The sequence below is a fragment of the Drosophila persimilis genome, unplaced genomic scaffold, assembly GCF_003286085.1.
Source record: "Drosophila persimilis strain 14011-0111.01,24,50 unplaced genomic scaffold, DperRS2 tig00000000-arrow-pilon, whole genome shotgun sequence".
NCBI lineage: Eukaryota > Metazoa > Arthropoda > Insecta > Diptera > Drosophilidae > Drosophila > Drosophila persimilis.
The window spans coordinates 27,481,620-27,506,814 of record NW_020825288.1 but is presented as its reverse complement, the minus strand read 5'-3'; the positions used below and the strand labels follow the sequence as shown (position 1 = coordinate 27,506,814).

General features: G+C 45.2%; 4 protein-coding genes and 1 long non-coding RNA gene across 5 annotated transcripts; 2 read left to right on the top strand and 3 right to left on the bottom strand.

Moving 5' to 3' along the window:
- The first annotated feature begins 557 nt into the window (after positions 1-557).
- Positions 558-5,923, top strand: LOC6594623 (mitogen-activated protein kinase kinase kinase 15). Its single transcript, XM_002019433.2, has 10 exons — positions 558-859; positions 932-1,126; positions 1,471-1,637; positions 1,696-2,593; positions 2,652-2,990; positions 3,200-4,002; positions 4,062-4,208; positions 4,267-5,157; positions 5,213-5,485; positions 5,547-5,923. The coding sequence occupies exons 1-10, from the start codon at positions 740-742 to the stop codon at positions 5,785-5,787; spliced, it is 4,074 nt and encodes a 1,357-aa protein (XP_002019469.2). The 5' UTR covers positions 558-739; the 3' UTR covers positions 5,788-5,923.
- A 135-nt stretch (positions 5,924-6,058) lies between these two features.
- LOC113565466 lies at positions 6,059-6,556 on the bottom strand. The gene is made up of 3 exons (XR_003408596.1): positions 6,432-6,556; positions 6,298-6,367; positions 6,059-6,227 (listed from the first exon to the last, which is right to left on the bottom strand). It is a non-coding gene; the product is annotated as an uncharacterized LOC113565466 (long non-coding RNA).
- Positions 6,557-7,497: 941 nt separating this feature from the next.
- LOC6594525 (opsin Rh1) lies at positions 7,498-9,363 on the bottom strand. The gene is made up of 5 exons (XM_002019431.2): positions 9,201-9,363; positions 8,582-9,142; positions 8,057-8,204; positions 7,698-7,975; positions 7,498-7,637 (listed from the first exon to the last, which is right to left on the bottom strand). Exons 1-5 carry the CDS (start codon positions 9,206-9,208, stop codon positions 7,511-7,513), a joined length of 1,122 nt encoding a protein of 373 aa, XP_002019467.1. The 5' UTR covers positions 9,209-9,363; the 3' UTR covers positions 7,498-7,510.
- A 2,568-nt stretch (positions 9,364-11,931) lies between these two features.
- On the top strand, positions 11,932-19,842 carry LOC6594524 (serine/threonine protein phosphatase 2A regulatory subunit B''alpha). Its single transcript, XM_002019430.2, has 9 exons — positions 11,932-12,277; positions 13,129-14,707; positions 14,828-14,955; positions 18,059-18,147; positions 18,214-18,447; positions 18,514-18,784; positions 18,848-19,297; positions 19,351-19,509; positions 19,572-19,842. The coding sequence occupies exons 2-9, from the start codon at positions 13,393-13,395 to the stop codon at positions 19,635-19,637; spliced, it is 2,712 nt and encodes a 903-aa protein (XP_002019466.1). The 5' UTR covers positions 11,932-12,277; positions 13,129-13,392; the 3' UTR covers positions 19,638-19,842.
- Positions 19,843-20,714: 872 nt separating this feature from the next.
- On the bottom strand, positions 20,715-25,139 carry LOC6594523 (ATP-dependent Clp protease ATP-binding subunit clpX-like, mitochondrial). The gene is made up of 6 exons (XM_002019429.2): positions 24,408-25,139; positions 21,948-23,290; positions 21,729-21,884; positions 21,448-21,669; positions 21,189-21,392; positions 20,715-20,958 (listed from the first exon to the last, which is right to left on the bottom strand). Exons 1-6 carry the CDS (start codon positions 24,463-24,465, stop codon positions 20,923-20,925), a joined length of 2,019 nt encoding a protein of 672 aa, XP_002019465.2. The 5' UTR covers positions 24,466-25,139; the 3' UTR covers positions 20,715-20,922.
- Between the last annotated feature and the right edge of the window lie 56 nt (positions 25,140-25,195).

Genomic DNA, 25,195 nt, shown 5'->3' with positions numbered 1-25,195 from the left:
GTATACCTACACTATACGCTTACGTTACCACTGTTTTTTGTTGACCTATTTGCTTAAACCTTGTTTTATACACTATACAATAAAAAAAGTACTTAAAAGTAGTCAATCAGGTAGAAAATGTATTCATTAATGGCCTAAAATTATGTGGATTTTAGTTAGGCAGCATTATACAACGGAATAAAGAAATTGAGCAATTGGAACGATTTTTCTCTTACGTTTTATTACTTTATATTTGACCTTTTTCGCTAAAACCTTTTTGTACGCAAAATGCAATAAAAGCAAGTATTTAGAATAAGCCAGTTAAGTAGAAAATTGATTCAAAAAGCGTATAAAACTATGTGGGCATTGCTAAATGTTCTATATAGATGGTAATATTCTACGGAATATCAAAAACGGGGAATATATAAAATAGAACGTTAGCTCGTCAGTATATTTACGGTATATATTTTTAAATGTTTCGGTATATTCCTAAGGCTGGACGGTATATTTTATCGAAAGTCACATTTCTACAAATTTCTTTATTTATTGATAATTCTCGATTTTTGATTTATTTTTCGTTGCACGGCAATTAACACAATGCAATGGCCACAAGTATGTGGTAATGAAGGTGTTTACAATTGAAGTGCGCGATTTCGGCCAACAGAAAGTACCTTAAATACGCCCTGATTGCGGCAGCAAGACCCCCGTCCATCCATCCGTCCAGCCATCGGTCGATCGGTGCCAGGAATAGCCCGCAGCTATGGACGTTGTTTGTGTAATTGATACCGTCGTGGGCGATCATCTGGAAGATCGCATCTGTGCCCTGGAGGAGGTCAAACGGGCCGTACAGGCGGCCGGGGCTAACTTTCAGCGTGTCCAGGTGGGAGTTGGTTGACCTATGGGAAATTCCTTACGTATAAAATGAAACCAAATTGGTGCCGTTTTCTTGCAGTTTGAGAAATTAGATTTCGGCGAATCGAATGTGATGGAAACATTCTACAATGCCGATGTTGCGGTGATAGATTTGAGTGTTTTGGCCCAGCAGCGAACGCTCTCGTATCACTATGGGGTGCGGGAGAGTTTTGGCATGAAGGAAATCATCTTAATCTACAACGATGTGGAATCCAAACAGACGCTCAGCCTTAAGGTGTGTATTATCTCGGTTTGAGGTTGGTGTTGGGACTGGGAGAGGTGTTGTGTGCCCTGTGTGCCCTCTGTGGCAGTCCAGCCGCAAACATCTTACTGCGAATGATGCAACGGAGCGACGGGGGCATTTCCGATAAGATAAAAATGTTAAGCAATATGTGTTTGAAACGGCAGCAACAAGTCATGTTTCCTCGAGATTGTTTGTTGTTTTTCTATTTCCGGTGACTATATAGCTCGCATTATTGTTATTTTTAATCGCCCACCCACGCAAACATCCAACACTGACGGGCACACCTACACTGGCGGTCATTAAAATGTGTACACCTCTCCCTCTCTCTCCATTAGGTCTCTTGTGGAAATTACTTGTTTCTCAGCTACAAACTGAATGCAGAGAGCAACAGCTGTCTTTTGACCAATCAACCCAATAGCAAAGATCAACCCGGAGACGGACGCGTTAGCACATTGCAAGGTCGTCTCCGTAGAAAGCTTCAAGATGTAGAAATCCAATCAAAGTAAGTGGATGTCTGTCTGGATGTTTAGTTTCTGCTGCTAATCATAACTCTTTTTCAGAGCACACATGAGGGAAAAGTTCTTGAGCGATATGCGGACAGCCAGGGATACGTATGCCACCAATGGAGCCAAGCTGCAGAGCATACTCCATGAGATGCGCAAGCGTCTGGATGATCCGCATGTACTGTCCGGCGAGGTGGTGCACAGTTTTATGTGCTCGCTAAGGGATGTGCAGGACTACGATGCCATGGTGCGGCTGGTGAATGATCTGAAGAATATACCAAACACCCGCAAGTTTGTGGAGGCGGGAAACATGAGTTTCCTCTATGCCTTTGCCCTGAATCGCAGAAACCGCAAGGGGGATAGGGAGAAGGCCCTGGAGTCATCACTGAAAGCCCTCGAAAAGAAGGAGAACCACTTCCCGGACATGCTGTGCCTGTGCGGACGCATCTACAAGGACATCTTTGTGGAGTCGGATTACACGGACGCCACCAGTCTGGCGCATGCCATCAAATGGTACCGCCAGAGCTTCGAAGTGCAGCCAAATGAGTACGCGGGCATCAATCTGGCCACTCTGCTGGTCATCGAGGGCAAGGAATTCAGCAACACGGAGGAACTGCAGCACATTGGCATGACCCTGAACAATCTCATCGGGAAAAAGGGCAGCCTCTCGACGCTGAGCGAATACTGGGATGTGGCCACATTCTTTGAGATCTCTGTGCTGGCCGAGGATTATGCCAAGGCCATTCAGGCGGCCGAATGCATGTTCAAGCTGAAGCCCCCCAATTGGTATCTAAAGTCAACGATTGGCAACATTTCGTTGATCCATAGGTTCCGTAAGAAGCCCGAGGATCGTATGCCCCCCATCGAAGAGCAGGTTTTTCAGTTCTGGATGGATTTCTTCTTGGAGGCCACAAATACAGAGGAGATTAAGAACAGCATACGATTTCCAATTTTGGTGAGTGTCTCAAGAGTATCATCTAAAGATCTTCGATAATCTCTCCCTTTCCGGATAGATCCTCGAGCCACAGAAGATCTATATGCCCAGCTATGTGACCATCAACATGGATGCCGATGAGAAATCCATACAGATTGTGAACATCTGTCTGGCGCACTCAAAGAACACCTGCAAGAAGCTCCACGATTTCATCTTTGTGGCCTCGAAAATCAAATCCGTGAGCCTGTACAAGCGCGATGATCGTTGCGCGTATCTTTATGTCCATCACAATTCGGATGACTTTCAAATCTACTTTCCATCGTCCGAGTGCCGTCAAAAGTTTTACGATTTGATACTGGAAATGACGGCCGATCAGGAGGTGTTTGTTAATCTCAGCAATGACGATGCACAAATAGAGGTGAGTCTTGAGTGCTAAAGTGATTTTTTTCTGATCAAATTTCATCGATAAATTATGTAATGGTCAAAAAATGATAGAATATGTAATCATTTAAGGTTCGATAGGTAATCGAATATTATCGCAAAATATCGATAATTATCGATATCGATAGATTAGGTTAGGTTCCCCTAAAAACCACCAGTAAATTGTTATCCCAATTTTTCTTCCAGTACGAATACGATTACGATGAGCAGAATCGCAAGATGGTCCTGGGCAAGGGCACCTACGGCACAGTGTATGCCGCCAGAGATAAGCAAACGCAAGTGCGGATTGCCATCAAGGAGGTGCCGGAGAAAAACTCGCAGGATGTGCAGCCACTCCACGAGGAGATCAAGCTCCACTCGCAGCTGCGTCATCGGAATATTGTACAGTATTTGGGCTCACGCTCGGAGGATGGTTTCTTCAAGATCTTCATGGAGCAGGTGCCGGGAGGATCGCTATCCGATTTGCTCGAGACCAAATGGGGTCCGCTCAAGGACAACGAGTCCACCATGGCCTTCTACTCCAAGCAGATACTGGAGGGACTCAAGTACCTGCACGAGCAGGACATTGTCCATCGCGACATCAAGGGCGACAATGTTCTGGTGAACACGTACAGTGGTGTCGTCAAGATCTCCGATTTTGGCACCTCCAAGCGACTCGCGCGCATCAATCCCATGACGGAGACCTTCACTGGGACCCTGCAGTACATGGCGCCCGAGGTGATTGATCAGGGGGTGCGAGGCTATGGCCCGGCGGCAGATATCTGGTCCTTTGGCTGCACAAATGTGGAGATGGCCACCGGGAAACCGCCGTTCATTGAGCTCGGCTGCGCCCAGGCGGCCATGTTCAAGGTGGGGTACCACAAGAAGCATCCAAATATACCCGTAGAGCTGTCCACGAATGCCAAGAACTTTATTTTGCGTTGCTTTGCCATAAGCGTGTTGGATAGACCATCGGCCTCGCAGCTGCTGGAGGATCCCTTCCTGGCTGAGTAAGTGGGGCAGTCATTGATTTATTCCTTGATTTAACATTCTCATTTGATTGGTGCAGCAAACCACGCAAGCCGCGACCTGGCTTACCCATCAATACGGACTTTGGCAGGAGCATTTCGGTGCCAGCGGATCGCCTGGTAAATAAAACGACGGCTCCATTGACCTACAATACCACCCACAATACGCCCACCACACCAGAACTGGAGTAAGTCGCACACCCAATCCCCATTCACAGCCAATCTAATGTGTGAGCTTCTCTTTAGCGTTACTCACTCATCTTCTGTGGATATTGATGAGCTGCCCAGCCTGCTGGAACGCCGCAACTCTTCCGGATTTCTGCTCTCTCCCGAGATTGAACCCTCTACGCCATCGCTGCGCACTAGCATCAGTGAGACGAGCGAAACGGATGGCTTTTATAGGCTGAAAAAGGACTCGCAGCGACGCACCACTCTAGCGAAAGTCCTCGCTTTGGATGAGTCCAAGATGTGTGACATTTGGCTGAAGAAAATCGACGCGGATCAAAATTCAATTGCCATCCGGAAGAGCGATTTGGAGGTGCTGATACGCGGATTAAGGGACTACATTATAAACGAGAATGAGAAGCATTTGGAGGCAACGATCAATGAGCTAAAGCAGAGGCTAAACAACGATGCAGTGGCCTTGGATCATCTGCATTTGGCTCTGTACTCCTTTCAGGATGTAGTCGTCTGTGTGCTGAGGTACCACTGCATCAAGCCGCATTGGATGTTCGCCTTAGATAATCTCGTGAAGCGTGCGGTGCAGGCAGCCGTCACCATCTTCTCACCGGAACTGGGGGCCAACCTGGCGGACAAGGATATATCTGGCAACGATGATGAGAGCGTACAGACCTCACCGCTGCAGCATGCAGGATCCTCGGACAGTCAGGAGAAGCAGCAGTGCCTGGAGAAAGTCCTCCCCTCCATCAGTTCTGGCGGCGTGCTGCCCTCGGACTCTGGCTACGATGGGGCACTCCACAGTTCTGTTGAGTATGTGCGCATATTGCGCGACATACGTGAGAATCAGCACAAGCTGCAGCGCCAGATGATGGAGCAGCAGCGCCAGAGCATGCGGGCATTGCACAACATAAGCCAGGAGCTGGCCCACATCTACATGGGCGGCAGGAAGAGATTAAGGTGCGAGTTTTAGAGCTGTTTAATGTATATCTAATCAAAGAATCTCCCTCCGTAGACGCACCATCAATGGATTCAACAAAAAGTGCCATAGAATGAGTCCCAATGCAGCGGCAGCCGGGGGAGCACGTCCAGCACTCTCTGGGAATCCCAGGCGACAGCTTAACAAGCACAACTTTGGTCTGCACGAGATAGACGAGCAGTTGGAGCAGTGGTTAACGCAGCAGGATATTGATGAGTTCTCAAAGACACTCATACTGAATGAGGGCTTCACCTTTGAGGATTTCATCTACAATATGGAAAAGCTGGATCTCATGCGTCTGGGATTGCGGTGGGAATAGCCTAGATACCTCTCATTCGAAGCTCTTCTAAATTTATATTCTCTCTTCCAGCGTTGGCATTGAGGTGCGTTTGTGGAAGCTCATCATCCAAGAGCGTGTCTGCACTTCATCCGATTGTCTGGATAGTCCGCCTAGCACTTACCACAAGCCCATTGGTGGTGGTGGCTCCTCCCTGAACAACAATACCCTGGCATCGCCCACCACCACGACACCGGGAACACCAGGAACCTCAGGGAGCATCAAGACGAAGATCAAAAAGAGCGAAAGCGAATATGATTCCTGCAGCGAGTGATCCCATCCCCGCCGCCGCCGCCCGAAAGCAATGCCTTAATTAATTGTTAATGTTAATGTCTCATGTGCTACTAACAGCTGTGTGGATGCCCCCCATTTACAGGGTATCCAGCAGTGCGCCTTAATGGCAGAGATTCTTCGTTATCTCTCTTTTTACTTTGGGGAATGTCCCATGCTTTAGTGCCTTCCCCTACCTCCCCCACCCCTCACATGCATGTTAATTTATAAAACAAAATGGAATTTAAGTGCCTTAAATTAAAACAATAACAAAATAAAAATATAACATCACTAAGCGATTTTATTTCGAGATCAGCGCCAGAAAGTTACAATTATCGTCGAACAATCCTACAAGAAATCCATGAATGAACATCCAGTGGAATGATTTTAGTTCTGCCAAAGAACTAAAGGTCTCGACCTTAACCTGCAGCCAGAAATGTAGACCTGCACGGGGGCAGTGAGCAGTGTACAAGATTAGCGGAGATCTCCTTCATGGACCTCACTGGATACTTACAATATTTTGTTTTGAAAAGAATACTTTAAAAATTTGGATTTCTTAGTTCCAAAGCTTGATTAGTATATAGCTAAGGGAAAGAGCAAGGATTACGTTTGGGGGGTTGCTTCACCGATGGACACAATGACACTCACTGTAAATACCGCCTGATTAATCTCTGCTGCGAACAGCACACAGCATCGATGGAGAAGAGTAGTGTGGGGTGAAGGAGAACGCGATTGAGAAGCCAAAAGGTAACTTTGTAATAATTTACACTTGCTTTAAAATCTTCTAAGAACTAAAAACTTTTTTCGATTTTTAACACAAACATTTTTAGTAAAACAGAAAATTTTGGAGCCTCGTTTGAACTGTTAGAAAGAATAGAAAACAACTGAATAAACGCTACAAATTGAAAGGAATACCAATGGATCGGAAAATTCACAGATAACTGAGATTACAGTATTTTGAGGAACCGAAATAAAATGTTTCTTCTCATTTTTTGAATGTAGTAAGCCATTATTTTTATGCTTTGATGATTCCTTCTAACTTTTTTTAATAGAGGCAAGAGTTCTGTGAGTGAATTGTTGGAAGGGACAGGAGAGAGAATTATTATCTTTTGATAGAAAAATAGCCTATGGATCGAAATATCATTGGGCATTCTGGAAGCCCCTATGAGCCCCTATGTCCGAAAAATAAGCATAAAATCGGAAATCATAATCTTATGAAAAAAATATACCATATCTTTTGAGGTTCGTTTAAGAACTAAAAAAGGATGGCTGTCTTAAGGGTATTAATCTCAAGAAAAATCCATGGTATTATCAAATTTCTAGACAATCTTAGGATCTGCGAGTGAATTATTTAGCGAGAGAAGAAAAGCACACATTTTCCGCTTATAACTTTTCTAGTTCGTTTGCATTTATTTTTTTTGTTTAAGATTTTTTTGTTTGTTTCGTCTTTAGTGACATTGCAGAAGTGTTTTTTAGATAAAGATTTGTTGCTTTTAGATATTGGAGGCAAGAAATTTGTAAATGAGGAAATTTACACATTTTTCCATAGAGGTGTTGTTCTATTTTTTGGTTGATGTTGTTAGTATTCGAAAGCGTTTCGTTCTGTTGCTGCAGTTGTTCTTGTTGTTGTTGCTGTTCTTGTTGTTCTTGTTGTTGTTGTTGTTGCTGTTGTAAGATGTTGCTTTTGTTGCTGTTCTTTTAAGAGAAATGTATCTTTTTTTTCCTTTTTATGCCTTGGATTCGGCCTCGCTGTTGGTGGCCTGCGATTGGGCTTCGCTCGATTTGCCATCATCGACCTTGCCAAAGACACAGCAAGGGCACTTCTCCTTCAAAGCCAGGCGATACTTAGGATGGCTATAAAACAGGAGATAGGATCAGAGATCATAGACGAAATCGTATAAGATATAGACCCACCTAATGCCATAGACAATGGGATTGTAGCAGGCCGCCGACTTGGCAAAGCAGGCACCCCAGATGGTATTTAGTGGAGTTAGACCCTCAAATTTGAACAATCCCATGCAGTTGATCACCAAGTATGGAGTCCACGCCATGAACCACAGGGAGATGGTGACCAGAGCCACTTTGGCAAGCTTGCCCTCAGCACTCTTGTCGGCATCCTCGGAGGAGCGCAGGGACTTGACATTCATCTTCTTGGCCTGCTCCCTCATGGCCTTCTCGTGAGCGGAAACGGCCTAAACAAAATAACAGTTATCAGTTATACTAAAGTTATACTAAATGATATGATATAGGGGTCTGTCGGTGTCTGTTCTTACAGCAATGATGAACCAATAGGAGTAGCAGATGAGGAAGAGCGGGATATAGTAGACAAAGATCGAGTAGAAGATCAGGTACGAGCGTGGATTCCAATCGCGTTCCAAGTAGTCAATACCACACGATGTCAAGTTACCCTCCGGCACATACCTTGAGAAATGGATAAACGAAGATTTTACTAAAATATATTTTAGCTATAATATGCGTAGAGGTACTTCAAAGACACAGCTTTCTGATTGTTGAGTATTCTCACCACTAAAATTCTCTCTTAGAACAGCCTATACTTGAGCCATTCTTTCACTAGCAGACAGTTTCCATAGCTGCAACACAGCTTTTTCGCTTCAAAACACCTTTAAATCGTCTTTGGATACAAGTGTCGCGCGTCAGGCAGCACCTCTCCTCGGCTGCTTTACGTTTCTGCCTGTGTTGACCATCGTTTGAGAGACAACTGTCTCCCTCTCTATGGAGGAAAAGTCCCCTGCTTTTCCATTCCAGAAACCCCTTTAAATACAAAGAATCCTTCTTACCTGCTCCAGCCGAAGACGGGGGCCAGGCACCAAATGCTCGACATGAACCAGATGTAGGCAATCTTGCCCAATGCCAGTGGAATGGTCATCGGTCGTCCAGCCATGCCCTTGACGATGACCTGGTAGCGATCCAGGGAGATCATGCACATGGACCAGATGGAGCTGCAGCCAAAGGCAGAGCCCAGACCCGCGTAGATGTCGCACATCATGGGTCCGAGGACCCAGGTCTCAAAGTACAGATTGATGCCCATCATGGGCGTGTTGGTGATCATGATGCCAAAGTCGGAGATGGCCAGGTTGATGACCAGGAGGTTTGCAGGAGTACGCAGTGACTTTGTGGTGGCAAAGATGTAGATCACCACGCCATTTCCACACCAGGAAATCATTCCAATAATAATCATATAGGCCGTAAGGATCTTGGCCCAGATGGGGTCCATGGCGGGGAACTGATTCCAGTATGGGCTGATTAGATGTGCCATGTCGGGGGTAACCTTATCCACCACCGAACCATTCGAAAGGGCTGCGAAATGCGGCCCCAATTGTGTGGCTACTGCTGCAAAGCTGCAACAAAATAGGGTATAGGTCATCCCATCATCTACGAGTATGTAGATCTTCCTACCTATCCATTGTGATTTTATTTTTCCCAGTTATTTGTGTGTCACTATATCCCGCCTATAAAACTCACTCTTTCTACATAAAAAGCTTGCAAATTCGGTTAGATATTTTTCAAAAACTTTTTACATTAAAGGATTCCCTAAATTTATTTTGAATATTTCACTGGAGCGGACTATTCGCGGCGATTGGTCGTTCGAAACCTGCAACGTCCGCTGGTGACTCTGGGGCTTTTATAGTTTTCCTTGCAGATTCTTAAAAGAACCCCCTCTGGTAGGGTTCAAATTCAATTAGCCAAGACGCCAGTGCACCTAAAAATATATACATACGTACATGCTACAAAAGTGCAGACAGCTTTTGGCTTATAATCATAATAGCCCATTGCAATGGGCCAATGTCAATAGTTAGACATTTCAGAGGCTTCTTTCAGCACCTCTCGATTATGGGTATCTATGGGTCTCGTCTCTTTGACATTGTGCCCGAAAAAAGAGGCGTGGAAAGTCAACGATTTAATGTGTCAATGCTTAAGAAATCGATGGGCAATACGTAACAGGAAAAATATAATGGAAGCATGAGAAGAGTGCGTATCAGACATAGAGGCACCTTTAGAACTATTTTCAGTATTTCTATCAATTTGGAACTCTGAAAGTTCACTAAAAATTATATATAAAGATGAGTAGCATTTGTCCAAACATCCATTATTCATGTTATTGATATTCTCACCCAATGTCCCAACGGAATGTCTGATGTGTTTGCTTTTTGCCTTCAAAGTCACGAGCCATTAGAAAAATGCCCAAAAGCAAACACACTCTTCCGAGTCGAGACTGATCCCCCGCTTGGGCTTTGGCTCTCTGACTATCTGACTCTCTGCCGCTAAGCTGCTTATAGAGGTGCCTGCCCGGGCCCCCCTCTCTGTAGCGATTGATCTATTCACACTTCCATTGTCACGCTCGGGGGTCCGATTGTTTGGGCGTCTGGTCGCGGACACCCATTTTCCGAATAGGTGTGCGTGCGGGGGTTGCTTTTTGTGGATCCAAATTTTAGCATAAAGGCCTTTTGTTTTGCTCGAATTAGGTCAACTTTTTAGCTAATCTCTCTCTTAACCCTTATATGGTTTTATGGCAGCGACAACGTGAGTACAGTGAAGTCTGAAGGGATGGAGCGGACGAGCTCTTGATCGAGAGATTACGAAATGTTGTCCATCAATCGATACCTGTCACTGTAACTGTCAATTTGTATGTGAAAATTTATGTGACAGTCGACACATGTTAAGGTTGGACGATCTTTTGGTTTAAAGCAATTACACACCGCAAGGCATCCAACCAGAGATAGAACTAAAAACCATAAAAACGACATCATCGTGTGATAAATAAAGCTGTATAAAGCTATACGGAGATCATATAGATCAAAATCTAAAATAAATACCAAATGCGCAAAACCGGAAGCTGAGCTCAGATCATCATTATCTTCATAGTTGTCGTCATCGACGTCATTATTATTATATCATTATCATGCAGTCAGAGCTGTGTTTTTGCGGTTTACTGTTTGTACGGATATCTGTATATATGTAGGTGTAAAATCTATCAACAAATTGTTGAAATCGTAGGGTATTTAAAAGGAATATCATTTTCGAAATTATGCGAAAACATGAATCGCATTTCAATTTACTCAACATTTATTCGGGTTTCTTTAAACAAACAAACACAAAATTCGTATTGCTCGCCCACCTGCAAAAAAGGTAACATAAACAAAGCGGGGAAACAAAACGAGCTACAGGTACAAACAAAAGCAACAACAACTGCAGCAAACATTTGCGGGGGCAGAGCAGCAGCAGCAGACGAAGCAGAAGATGGAACGAATAGAAGAAGCAGAAGATGGAGATAATTTAGCATTAGCAAATAAGCGAGATAAATGCTTCGATTTTTTGTTGTTGTTGTTGCTCTTGCTGCTGCTGTTTTCCTGTTCAATGAGGCAGACACGAAAAAAACTTGAAGAAACGTGCAGCAAGAGCCGTTATTGTATGCCCTGCCATTGCTTAAGCCTTTAATTGTTCGAGTTGGAATTCAAGTCAATGATGTTCGAATGACAAGATAAGGTGATGGCTCTCCTGCTTCCCCTCTCCTTCTCGTACTCTTTGTCGCACACTTTACAAACTACATGCAAATATAAGCAAGTGTGCTTACGGGGGCTATTACCTTATCGTTTTGTTTGCCAAACTTCATCGTTATGCAGTTATACCCTCTGTCCTCTGTAGGACAGTGTATAATTAACAAACACCTATGATTTGATTTTTGTATTTTTTTATGTTCGACAATGGCTTGGCGCTTGCACGTGTATAAGTGTGTGTGTGAGCGTGAGTGGGTAAACGACGGCAAGTGTTCTGCCGCTGCCCTCTGCCGCTGCCTATTCGTGTGGGGGTAAATGGGAGAGATAGAGAACGCCAAAGTAATGGGACGATGTTTTCGGCCTCTGTTCTCTCTCTGGCTCTCTGCGCCTGACGATCGAATGGTTGGGGCTTGGTTGGGGTCGTGTGTGGGAGCGCTTGTTCTTGGTGGCTGAGGAAGAGAGTGTCATTAGTATAGTGCAGCGGCAGCAAACAGCTGAGATCACCTCGGACACACACTCTCTCTATTCGCTATGGCTGATGTTATTTTCAGCAGCGCGGCTGAGGGATTTACAGTAACAAACACGAACCGCTAAGCAGCATCGGGCAGCGTCCGCGTGCAGTTCGCTTGGTTTTCGCTCTCGGATAAAATTTACATTATTTTTGTTCAAAATCTGTTCTGTTTTGCTGTTAAATTTAGACACTCGTTTAAAGCGGAAGCCTGCCAGCGTTTTTCCAAAAAGTAAAACACACATTTTCCGCCGCGTGTGTTTTTCTAATTCGATCATAATTGCAAATATTCGCCAAATGGAACCAAACCAACACGAAAACGAAATGTCAACCCGCAAAAAATCTATTAACCTTTGGTTTGGTTAATTAATTAATGACGAAATCCGTCGCCATTGTCGTCAGCACGCGCGCCTCTTAGGCATAAATGCAATTAAATCATTAATAAAAACCAGACAAATATTCAAATATATGTATGTTAATGCACACAGACACACACCGAGCACACACACTTAGCGAGTGGGGAACAGACAGTCATATGTAAAGTGCATTAGAAGGCGGAATGAGAATGAGTGTGCGTGCGGTACTTCGAAATTTATTTTCGAATAAATAGTACAACGTTGAAGAGGAAGCAGTAGGAACAACCGCCGTCGACTTAGCCTCTGTCGTCGTCGCAGTGTGCAGCGCAGTCTCCCGGTCTCATCCTCATCCCGTTTCCATCCCCCATCCCATCCCGCCTCTCACACGTAAAAAAAAACGGCAAAGGCGGGCGGCATTTATACATTTCTTACGCATGCACAGTGGTACGAGCTGCGTTTGTGAGGCAGTGAAATTGATTCAATTAGTTCAATTGATTAATTGATTGTTTTCCCACGAATATCACCGAATCGAATCGAATAGAAATGAGAGAATGATTAAACTTGACTTGATAATTGCTTGGTGTTTGATCTTGCAAGGTGTGAAAACATTAATTAATTGAGTGATACGATACGATAATTATTAGTGGCAGTGAAGAGATCAAGATAAGATATTCTTATAGAATATCACCTCCTTCCGTTTTCATCCAATTTACATTCTCCCACAACCACTGTGCCGCCGCCGTGTACGCGTTGCCTCTCGATATTCTCTGATGGGATGCGATGCTGTGGCTGTGCCTGGGCCTGGTCCCGTTATCCGTGTATATTTTCGTGTGGTGCGTCTTCTCCTCTCGATCCCTATCCATGTGTGTTCGTGTGTGAACGTGTGTGTGCCTGTCTGTTTCTGTTTCTCTTTCGGTTTTCGGCGTCTGAAATAGGAAATTTTGGTATATTCCATTTATAAATAGATTTCGCCATACCATACGCAGCCTACGGTGGAAAAACTCTGAAGTGAAGACGATGTGAAATGTGAAAAGTGAAAAGTGAATGAAACGCATGTGAATCTTCTCCCTCCCCCAAAGAAAACGCTTGAATAAAAAGCTGGAAATTGAATTAAAAATTTCATAAATTTATTGGAGAAAAAATGTGAACGAAGGAAAATGTGATTTTTCGGCGAAAGTAAAGCAAAACGAACAAGAAAAATATCGAAACACAAAAAAAAAATAACAAAAATGCAGGCCTCGAGCACCACCACAACAACAACCACAAAAACGAAGAAGCTGAGCAGCAGCACGGGTTCGGGGGCTCCGAACATGATCAGCTCCGTGGCGGTGACGAGTGCCACAAAGACGACAACCACCACCCGGAAGCCGGCTGGAGCCAGCCCCAAGTCGCCAAAGGCATCGACGGCGGGATCAGCGGCTGCCACAAGCACAAGTGCAAGCGATCCCGAGATTGCGGAGATTTCAAAGAAAATCAACGAGCATGCGGATGCCATCTATCGCAAGTGGAAGATGCGCGGGCTGCCTCCGGTGGAGCTCTTGGAGATGTATACAAATGCCGCCGGCTCGGGCGACTTTGCAGAGGTGGCAGGCGCCCCCACAGCTGATGCGGAGGGGCTCCAAAAGATGGTCACCAGCTTCGTGAACAAGGACAAGGAGCAAAGGGGAAAGACTGCTAAGAAATCTGAGGGACCCACCGCCAATGGAAAGGTGAAGAAGTCAGCGGCCGCTGGCCCTGCAGCCGCCGGGGGCGCCTCCGCCTTCGAGCAGGCCCTGCAATCCCCAAAGAAAGTGGCTGCCGTCAGCAAATCCCTGCCCGATGTGAATCTCAACTACGACATCAACCTCCATTTGGATATGAATAATCTGTCCCAAGAGCAGACGGCGCATCTCCTGAAGATCAGTGAGATAATCCAGCAGCAGAAGGAGGCGACGGCAGCCAATCCTCTGAAGAAGCGGCAGAGTGGAAGCAGCAGCAGCAGCGGCAGCGGCAGCAGCGGGAAGGTTGCCAATTCTGTAAAGGTAACAGCGGCAGCAGCCGCCCCAGAGCAACAATCCCCCACCAAAAAGCAGACCAAAGCCAAGAGCGGGACAAGTGCCGTAACAGCAGCAGTTAGCATCGATGTTATAGATGCCCCACAGCCCCACAGAGTGGCAGAGGCAGTGAGTGATAAGAGCGCCGAGGCGACGGTGGTGGCCACAAATCGCAAGTCAAGCAAAACCAAAGAGAACAGCGCCGAAGGGAAGCAGCAGCAACAGCAACAGCAGCAGCAACAGCCGGCAACCAAAGAAAAACCCGCAACATCGGTAGTAGCTACTGCCACACGCAAATCCACAAGAGGCAGCAGTGCCACTGATAACAGCCACAGCAACATTGTGTCCAACGCATCTTCTGTGGGAACATCCGCACCAGCGACAGCAGCAACATCGATGGATGCAACATCCGTCAGTACAACGATGCCAACGTTGAATAAAGTGAAACCCACTAGCGGGGCACGGCCAGCCCTGACCAACGGCAGCCAGGATCCCACAAAGAACAAGAATGGTACGATTGAAAATAGTAGATCCCAGAACCCAACCAGAGTACCCCATACCCGTAGTAGTCCCCGTTCTGCCAGAAATCTACCAAGAAATCCACGTGATGATGATACGTCATCTCTTCTAGCGGGTCTCCTCACACGCGGATCGGTGGCGGAGCGTGTTCTGATGTTCGAAAAGTGTCCGGACGTGAGGCATGCATTCCTCAACATCAAGCGCCCCCAGGCCGACGTTGCGCCCAAGAGTCTCCTCAAGGTGAGTCTCCTCTGCAGCCCCCAGTCCCTCGTTCCCTAAGGCCCAGAGGCCCTAATTGAATGATATTCATGAGGTGGGGCTGGTGGATTTCCCCTCCCGCCGCCGCCAATTGGATGCCACCCATGCCCATGCGATTGTTATCTAACAGTTGAAAATGCCAGAGGAAAATGTGAAAAAGCGACAAACTATAGCAACAAATTGAGTGCCTGTGCCGCAGGCCCCCAGGCCCCTCTCCGATCTCCTCTCAGATAATTGCATTTGTTATCGATGCGAGAGGCAGTGGCAGCCAGCGGCGGCAACATTGATTGATTTAAGGTTACCCCACATGAGAGATGAAAGCATGTGCCAAATCACTGACTAAATTCAGCGAAAGAGAAAGAAAGAGAGGCAAAAATGTGAGGGGATTCACATGGAAAAGGTGTTAATTTAGGTCTGGTTTTGATACGAGATCTACTTACGTATAACAATCTACAAACCGAGAAAACTGTGGGGCTTACTGGGATTTGGAATACTAGGAGAGAGACGGATCTTTGATCATTGATTTCTTAGAAGCAGGGGAATATAATATTGAATCTCTATTACTCTAAGTACGAGCATATTTGTAAAAATATCCCCCAAAGATAACTTTCTGAACACTCTTCTGATACGCTCTTCTGTCAGTCCTGCGATGGATCCATTAGCTATAGAAATATTAATCCTTGGTCGAAGCACACACGAAGTATATTTTGTTTTTACCTAGTCTCGGGGCAGTAAGGGCGTGCCGAATAGAACAGCTTTCGAAATCGAAAGTGTAATCCGTATAGGAGGAATAGGGGTGTATTCCTATAACTTGGCGAAACCTCTTATGTTGTTGTTTCTATTTGGATCCCATTTTGGGGATGGGCTCGCCAATCGAGTGCCCCTATCGATAGGAAAGGTTGGGGCAATGCGAGTGCTCTTGCTCGTGCTCGTACGAGTGTGCATATATTTACGTACACAATACAAACAATCAAATCAAGCATTTACGATCAAGCATTGGCTTTCGATCGTGCACACAACCAAAAACAAAGAAAAAACAAAGAAAAAATCAAGCAAAACCAAAAACACAGAGTAGAATCCCCCGCATGTGATCATTATCAATTTTTAATTTGTGTGTTTCTTTTTTTTGTTTTCTGTGTTTTGTACTGGTATGAATTGCAATTGTGTTTTTGCTGTGGATTGTAGCTTGCTTTTAGCTGTAGAATTGTTTAATTATTTAATTACAAGGGTGTACAATATTCCTACCAAAACAAAACAACAATCGAGGGAGAGAGAGCGAGAGAGAGGAGGGATCATTCCAAGAAACACTTGAATTTTTTGCCTAACGACGATTGTTGGCTGCTGTGAAATTCCTCACTTCATCGAACGTTCGAATCGGTTGGATCGGTTGGATCGTTGAATTGTTGGATCAAAGCAAATAAATCGTCTAAAAATATAATCCCCACGCCACTATTTTTTGCAATTAACTTTTAGGCAGACAAAAGTTGAATTTAATTTTGGTTTCTCTCTTTCTGAGAGATTTCTGCTCTCTCTCTCTCCCTGTGTGTGGGAGAGATTTCTTTATTCCTATAAATTAGGCAACAATGCGTATGCGTAATATTTGACTATAAACGATTGTGTAGAAGTAGCAGCCGGGCGTATACGTAATAGACTCTTGTGCGCGCACATGCCCTGAGAGTACGAGTATTTCGTGGATTGTTTGCTTTTTTTTTGTGTATGGATGGATGGACGCAAAGATTAATATTTATGTGTTCGTTGACAGTTTTAAAATCATGAATGGCCATTGGGCAGGGGGCTATATAAATGATGGAAGTTCGCTTAAGACAGAGAAAGACAGGGAGGGATTTACTTGTACAGAAGATGGGGTTAAGGTTTCGATAAACAGAGAGAAATAATACAGAAGCTGGAGGGGAATGAACGAAAATTTCCAGAGGGCCTTGAATATCAATGAAGAAAACATGTTTACAGTATTTTAATAGTAATTTAATAGCCTTAGAAATCGATGAAACAGAAACATTCCCAGTATTTTAATGCCCTTTGAGGATGGATGAAGAAAACGAGTTTCCAGCTAATTATTCAATACATGGAAACCCTTTATGATCTTAGAGCAAATATTGTGCAAATAAGTGGAAAATCTATAGTTGCCATTGATGATTCAATCTTTTAAACAAATAAATTTATTTCCAAAGAAAAAAAGTACTTGATTAATTTCTGCCTATTTAAAGCAGATTTAATTTATTTATAGACCCTCCAATATTTTTCCATTCAGTCCATCCATTCACAGACAAATAATTCCTGTGATGTTTTTCCGTAGCTGCCAATTAAGAATTTATCGCACAAGATGTGCCCACCTTTCCGCCCCCGCCCAAAAAATTCTTTAGCTAATTAGAAGATTCGCCACATAAAAATCCCACCAACGTATCGGATCGGAGGGGAATTATCATAGTCGTACTCGTACTCGTACACATGTTTTCATTTCACGAGTACTTGCCCCCGAAGACGTGTAGCGGCTGTACCCTAAGAAAAGGAGGGTGCTATGGACTCTGATTGGGGGTTGGCAGGGCAGAAAAGGAAGGGTTTTCGATCGTGTAGTTTATATATTAGGAGAATCAACAGGAGAGTCAATAAAGACAGGTCTTTCGATCTGTTTCTAGGCCTAGGGTTCCTTAAATATTAATTTGCTCGGTCTGAGAACATATTCGGTATAAATATTCGGAAAAGATCTTTCCAATCGATTTTTAAAAGGGTATCCAAGATTTGCTTCCTTTCACATTTCTTCTGCTTCTGCATTTCCCCCACTCAATATCAATGCTCTCGAATTAGACAGCAAATTTTGTTTATGTTTATTTAAATGGCCCACATTTCGTAAAATTAAAAGGTAAAGGGCGCAAAATACATAGAAAAATAGGGCGTGGTTGGGCCTGTCTGCGAAAATTCCGCGGAATCTAAACAAAAGGCACGAAACCAAATGCTAAATAAATAAATTCGTAATTTTATTGAGTGGCGGGGCATCAGAAAAGTGTAAACAACTCGAGAGTTTTTCGTATGGAAAGATTAATATGGTTATAATTTATTATTTATACAGGTCAAGCTGCATGCCACACCGCCGCCACCGCCGGACACGAATCTGCTGCAAAAGGAAATACGCTCCACAAAGAGTGTTTACATACCTAGGTGGGGCAGTGCTCTTAGAAGATCCTACAATATTTATACTCTAGAGAGTGCCTTCTCCTTCTGCAGATTCTACTTTCCACATGGCAAGCCACAGCCAACGATTGCCATGGAGCGTGTGGTCCGGGGTATACTCTCCGGCTTCGATAGCTTTCCCAACAATCAGGTGACCAAAGACGATCTGCCACGGATCCTGAAGCTCTGCGGCATGCCCTACTACTGGCGGATGCCCGTGATGGTCTTTTGCCAGACGTCCAATTCGGGTCTCGTCGAACGTCAGAGATTTGTAGAGTTCTGGAAACAGTAAGCACATTACTTATACGCCCTCCTAATGGATCATGGAGTAATATATGTATTACTCTCTTGCAGAATGAATATATATTGCCATGAGGCTGCGTCCCGATTCGTGTACATCCTGTCGCGTGGCCAGCGATTTCGCTCTTACATTGTGCCAGAGGATTTGGTGCCGATGGTGCAGGATGTGGTCGATACACATCCCGGACTGGCCTTCCTCAAGGAGGCCACCGAGTTTCATTCCAGATACGTGCACACGGTCATCGCGCGCATTTTCTATTCGGTGAATCGCAGTTGGAGCGGCAGGATCACAATTGCAGAGCTCAAGAGATCTGATCTCTTAGAGGTACGTATCTTCCTTCAAGATTGTAAAAGGATGGACTGCTTAAAGATCACTTTTATCCCTCAGATGATTAGTCTTTTGGAGGAGGAGGAGGACATTAATCAGATCATGGCCTTCTTTAGCTATGAGCACTTTTATGTGATCTACTGCAAGTTCTGGGAACTGGACAAGGATCACGATCTGCTCATCAATCAGGAGGATCTGGCCAAGCATAGCGATCATGCACTGTCCTCCCGGATCGTAGAGCGCATCTTTTCCGGCTGTGTTACGCGCACGGATAGCAAAAAGGGACCCGAGGAAGAGGCCAAAATGTCCTACACAGACTTTGTTTGGTTCATACTCTCCGAGGAGGACAAACGCACACCGACGGCCATTGAGTATTGGTTCCGCTGCATGGACATCGATGGCGATGGCGCCCTATCCATGTACGAGCTGGAGTATTTCTACGAGGAGCAACAGCAGCGCATGGAGGGCATTGGCATCGAGTGCCTGCCATTCGAGGATTGTCTGTGTCAGGTGCGGAGTCCTCTTTTCCATCTCTGGAAGCCTCTAAATTCTTTCTTCTTTAGATGCTGGACATGATTAAGCCTGCGAATCGGGACTGCATTACGTTGGGCGATCTGAAACGCTGCAAAATGACGCACGTCTTCTTCGACACCTTCTTCAATCTGGAGAAGTATTTGGATCATGAACAAAGAGATCCATTTGCCTCGCAGCGTGATGAATATGTGAGTGCCATGCAGCAGTGCCCGTCGGTTCAGACTTTACATAGCCTCTCCATTTTTTATAGACCTCCGATTGGGATCGGTTTGCGGCACAGGAATACGAGCTCCTCATATCCGAGGAGAACGATTGAGAGGGATGGGATCGGATTGCTTAAAGATACACACATATTTATTAACATACAAATTTTTATACAAATTTATACACTACGTAAATGAAAAACTGAAAAAACTGAATGAAAAACAAGGAAACAAAACAAAACAAAACAAAAAGAACGAATGAAAAGAAAAGGAAATACTTTTAGTCCCATATGTGCAATAAATTCGATTTATTTATTATGAGTTTCTACATATTTTAGTTGAATTTTAATGACGAATAAAATAAATTAATTGAAAATTATAACAAATGTTCCAGTATATAGAAAATATGCCGGCTCAAGGAGAGCCTTTGGATTTAATTGACATCTCATTTGTTCCGGCCATTTGCCAGCGATGAACATCTTACACTCTCATGCTCTTCTTCTTCTTTCCTTCTTTTCTGCATATGAAAATCTTTCAATTTTTACTTCTTTATCTTTTCTTAATGCTTTCTTTTGTGATACCCATGATCCTGATCGTATTCTTACTACCTCAACCAAAAACTGTAAATCAATGTACTGAGTCATGCCCAAGCAATGTTTATTGTTTCTGCAAACTCGAGTCTCGATCTACGTTGTGCGTCGCCAAAGAATGTGTAAACGAGCTGAGCAGCCGAACACTAGAAGGAAGGCAGCAGGCTTCGGTCGGAGGCGAAGGATAGCCCGCCCCTCATGCAACATCTTGGTCTGTGATAATATGTAAATGATCTCCTATGGATCTCCACATGATGCCCCTTCTACTCGTTGCTTCCCTCCACAAATCATATACCATTTCTCTTTGAACTTTTTCATTTTTTTTTTATTATTTAATTTGTTTTTGATTTTTTTTATGGTTTCAAAGTTTAACTTAAATGTAGTTAAAAATATAAGTTTTTCCCGCTTTGTCGTCATTGCAAAACGCTACCAGAACTCATGTTGAAACTCGCTTTTAGACTATGCAAACAATTCGCCTAAATATATCGGGTGTATATATATAATTGGTATAATGGTAGAGAGAGGATCTCAGGATCGCCAAACAGGACCGACCGACCACAATTCAGATTACAGAGAGGTACAAATTACAATTATGTATTATTTAAAAGGGATTTAAAGGTTTCTTTTATTAGTTATTCCTGCTTTTTAGGTGCTCTTCTTTTCTTTATATATATATATATTCTGCTTACAATTGCTGCTTGTCGTTTCATGAATCACAGATGCATATAATGGGATTGAATATTATATGATATATATTATCCGTCGTTTTCGGGGGATATTTTGTACAGGAAGATAGAGGGGGGAAGAGCTACGACGTGCCAGCCAATGTATCATTCACAAACGACTAAAAAAATATACATTATTAATATATATATGTATAAAGGATATTAAACATTGGGCTGTTCTGTGTTCGAAGCAAGCAAGTAGTTTGGTTGTAAAGTAAGCAGCAAATACATATAGAATACAGACAGATATATATGTATCTAGAAAACTGAAAGTATTATTCGTTTGTGGCTCTAGCTCTGTTTTTTGTTTTGTGGTTTCGATGTTTGCTTTCTACTGTTTTACGCGTACTTTTTCACTATCCTCAAAGCTCTTATCATTATCGTTGGTGCTCTCCGAGTCGGAGGAGGACCCACCACTGTTGCTGCTCGCCGTCGCATCCGTGTCGCGATTGTATACGGGTGTGCTCTGTCCTCTCACACATTCGCCGGTAATGTGCACGCCCCGTATGTCCGAGCCTGGCACTATGAACATGGGATCCAGCAAGAGTTGCTCCTGCAAAAAAAACATCATTTAGATATACATTTATAAATTAAAATCACTTTCGTACCATTATGGAGCGCAATCCTCGGGCACCTGTATGTCTTTCCATTGCCAGCTTGGCAATTGATTCCACAGCATCTTCATCGAAGGTTAGATCAACATCATCCAGACCCAGCAGCGCCTTGTATTGAGGCACCAGAGCATTACGTGGCTCGGTGAGAATGCGCACCAGCATGCTGACATTCAAACTGTGGAAGGGCACAATAACCGGAAAGCGTCCAACGAATTCCTGAAACACCCACAAAATTATTAGAAGAAATCAAGGGGAAAAATCGGGTCTACACTCACGGGAATCATTCCGAACTCGACGAGATCACGGGCCTGCACTTTGGTGAGGCATTTATCACGCTCCTCCTGATCATTGTCCATGGGGGCAGCCACCGATTGCACGGCTCGACGATTGCCAGAGCCGCTTGACGAAGAGGGCATGCCAAAGCCCAAATACTAAAAGAAAAACGAATAATAAATAATTATAGAAGCCACATCTCTACAAAAGAGATCTCTCACCTTCTCGTTGAGGCGTCTACCAATGAGCCTATCCAGTCCCGTGTAGGCGCCGGAGGCCACAAAAAGGATATTCGTGGTATCCACCTGCACCGTTTCGCCGCGCAGTTTTCGCGGGGAGTTACGCTCTGGGACATTGACGACCGTGCCTTCCAGCATCTTGAGCATGCCCTGCTGGACACCTTCGCCGCCAACATCGCGTAGCTGATGGATTCCAGGGACGGCACCGATCTTGTCCACCTCGTCGAGGAACACAATGCCCGTCTGGGCTCGATCCACATTGTAGTTGGCATCCTGCAGCAGCTTGGAGATGACGCTCTCAATGTCCTCGCCCACGTAGCCCGCTTGGGTGAGGGTCGTGCAGTCGCAGATGGCAAACGGGACGTCCAGGCAGCGGGCAATCGTTTGGGCAATCAGCGTCTTGCCCGATCCCGTGGGCCCGAGCATGATGATGTTGCTTTTTTCCAGCTTCACGTCCGTGGACTTGTTGTCGAGTATCTCGGAGCCGGCGCGATTGTCGCCGCCGCCGCGTCCCGGCTGATTGCCTAGGTTGCTCCCCAGACCGCCGCCCATGCCTCCGCCCATGCCCATCTGTGCTGGCTTGGGGGGGAGTTCGTTGCCCGGCGAGCTGTTTAGGGTGTGACCAATGCCCGTGATGTGCAGGAGATCGGGACGGGGAATGCCGTCCATGCCAGTGCCTCCCTGACCGCCACTCTGCTGCTGCTGCAGCTGGGGCAGATTGTGGTGGATGCGCTTGTAGTGGTTGTAGACCGCCACGGCGAGCACTTTCTTGGCAAAGTCCTGGCCCACCACGTGCTTGTCGAGGTACTCCATGATCTTCTGGGGCGGCGGTGGGGGTTTTCGCTGGTTCTTCGGCTCATCCTTGACCCGCTGCTTGGTCTCCACCTCGGAGAGCACCACAAAGAAGTAGTTGCACTTGGCGCACTTGACGAATCGCGTCGAGCTGACGAACGTCTCCACCTGAGTGCAGGCGCTGCCGCATTTCGGGCACGACAGAAACTTGTCGCCACCGCCCGGCGGATCTCCACCGCTCGTTGTGCTCGCTCCGCCAGCACTCGAGCCGGTTCCAGGGATCTTTGAGGTGCCGCCACTGCTGGCGCTGCTTCCGCTGCCGCCGCTTGAGTCCTCCGGCGTCTGTGTCGTTCCATTGGTGATGTCAATGTACGCGGGTATATTCATGACGGGCTCCAGCACAATCTGCCTGCTGGCAGCGCAGTGGCGTGTGGCCAAGTGGAAGCGTCGTACGCCGCACACTCCGGGTCCCCCTCCTCCTCCTGTTGCTGCTGCACATTTTGCTGAGTGCTGTGTGGTTGGTACTCCGGCACCTAGAAAGAGCCACACAAAAGAGGAATTAGTGGGATGCTGGCATTCAAAGGAAATTCAATAAAAGAATGGAAACATTGACCCTGTACTTTTCAAAGGTTAATAGCATTGGAATCCATACAAACGAGAGATAGCAACGCAGAGAGGGAGAGACGGATTTCAACCGCAAAATACGAAGCAAATAAAGGCCAAGGCCAATTAGCACCTGCCGATATCACAGATCACAGATGACTGTCGAAACTATGTATCTTTATCGCACTCTCAGATTATCTCAGATTATTATATCAAAGATCATCTTTACAATCGCTTCCCTAAATTTTAGAGGATCTACCTCCAAGAGTGGCTAATCCAGTACTTTCTCTAAGTGTAGATTTCCCGCCATCAACTTCCGCGTAAGATCGCTTTCCCTAGCTTACCCGTAAGCCCAGAAATATAATAGCCTGGCTATCAAATATAAAAATTATGCCGCCAACGACCAAAGCCATGTAATAATAAAAAAATCATTGCGTCAGACGCCGAGCAGAGCATAGGCAATGGTAATAATACAAGCTGTTTTTTAAGACAATTCAAGTTCAGTCCAAAGACCAACCAAAAACAAGAAAGGTGGTCTGTTTTCGGAAGCGCGAAGACGAAGCATTTGATACTCTTTTGCAGATCGATTGGTGATCGGGAATCGATAGTTACAGCGACTCTGGGCCCCAGAGGGTATTACAACGATGCATAAACGTGGTCTTATTGGGCGGCCTTCAATCCCGCATATTTGGTTTATGTAAAATCAAAACGATCGAACGTCTATCGATAGCATTACAGGTGATCCCCTTTTGAGAGACGCCCCTGTGTGGGATGTTGACCGCGAGAGCAGCTTTTTTTGATATCAAAAGAAGACGACCTTCAGGTAGTGGCCCAGAGGCGCAGCGCAGAGCTTGGCGCCGTTTGTGGGGGGCCTGGCTAGAAAATTCTGATAAGCAAAACAGGTAAACGGCAATCGGAAATGCTCCAGCATTGCATTGGGATCACAGCACTGATACGAAATCAGCTGCTGCACCAGCAGGAAATGACGCAGTTACGTATGCGATGATTTTTGCAGCAACAATAGCCAGGGTAAAGAAGAAGACTTACCCTTTGCCCAGACGCTGTATTTAGGGCCCAACAAGATTATCCGCCGCACCATGCTCATAATGGCTGCTGCCCGCTTCACTTCACTTCAGTGGTGCTATCCACTGCCTGGCCTGCGGAAGTCTCAGCTGAGCGCTGCTTCTCCTCTGTCCTCTGCTGATGCTTCTTCTTCTTCTTGTGGTGCTGATCGGTGAAGTTGTTGGTTCGTTCAGAAGTTGCTTCTAGACATTCAGCCGGAGCTGTTGGGTTTTTTACACAAACTTAAAACGCTTTGCAGCCTGCTTGGTTTACGACGCAATTGTGTTGATTTTTTCGCCTGCCACTGCGATTTTTTTTGGTGGAAAATGGGGGGAAGGAAAGAGATTGCGCTCGGCACGTAATGTGTTTCGCTGTGTGCGTGTGTCGATTACTTTCTGACTTTGATTGCTTCTCCACCTTTCGGTGCTGTCCGTTTATATTTGATGTGCGTGCTCACTGCTGCTACTCTATGTCGCCCAAGGTAGCTTTGATTATTGCACTTGTTTTCGGGTAAAAGTTCTACTAGACTTTACTAGATTAAACACAAATATTTTGCCAGCGGGCTGTAACAAGAAAAATCTCCCCACTGAACTGTGCTTTGATGCAATCGATAGTTCAATCGATAGACACAAACAGCTGTTCTGCGTGCCTCACTTCTCTTCCTCTTTTTCGTCACAACGCACCATGGGCCAAGTACAACAATTTCTGGAAAGGAAAAGAAAAGGAAACAAGAAATTTGGACTGTTGTAAGGCCAAGACGAATGTGAATTTCG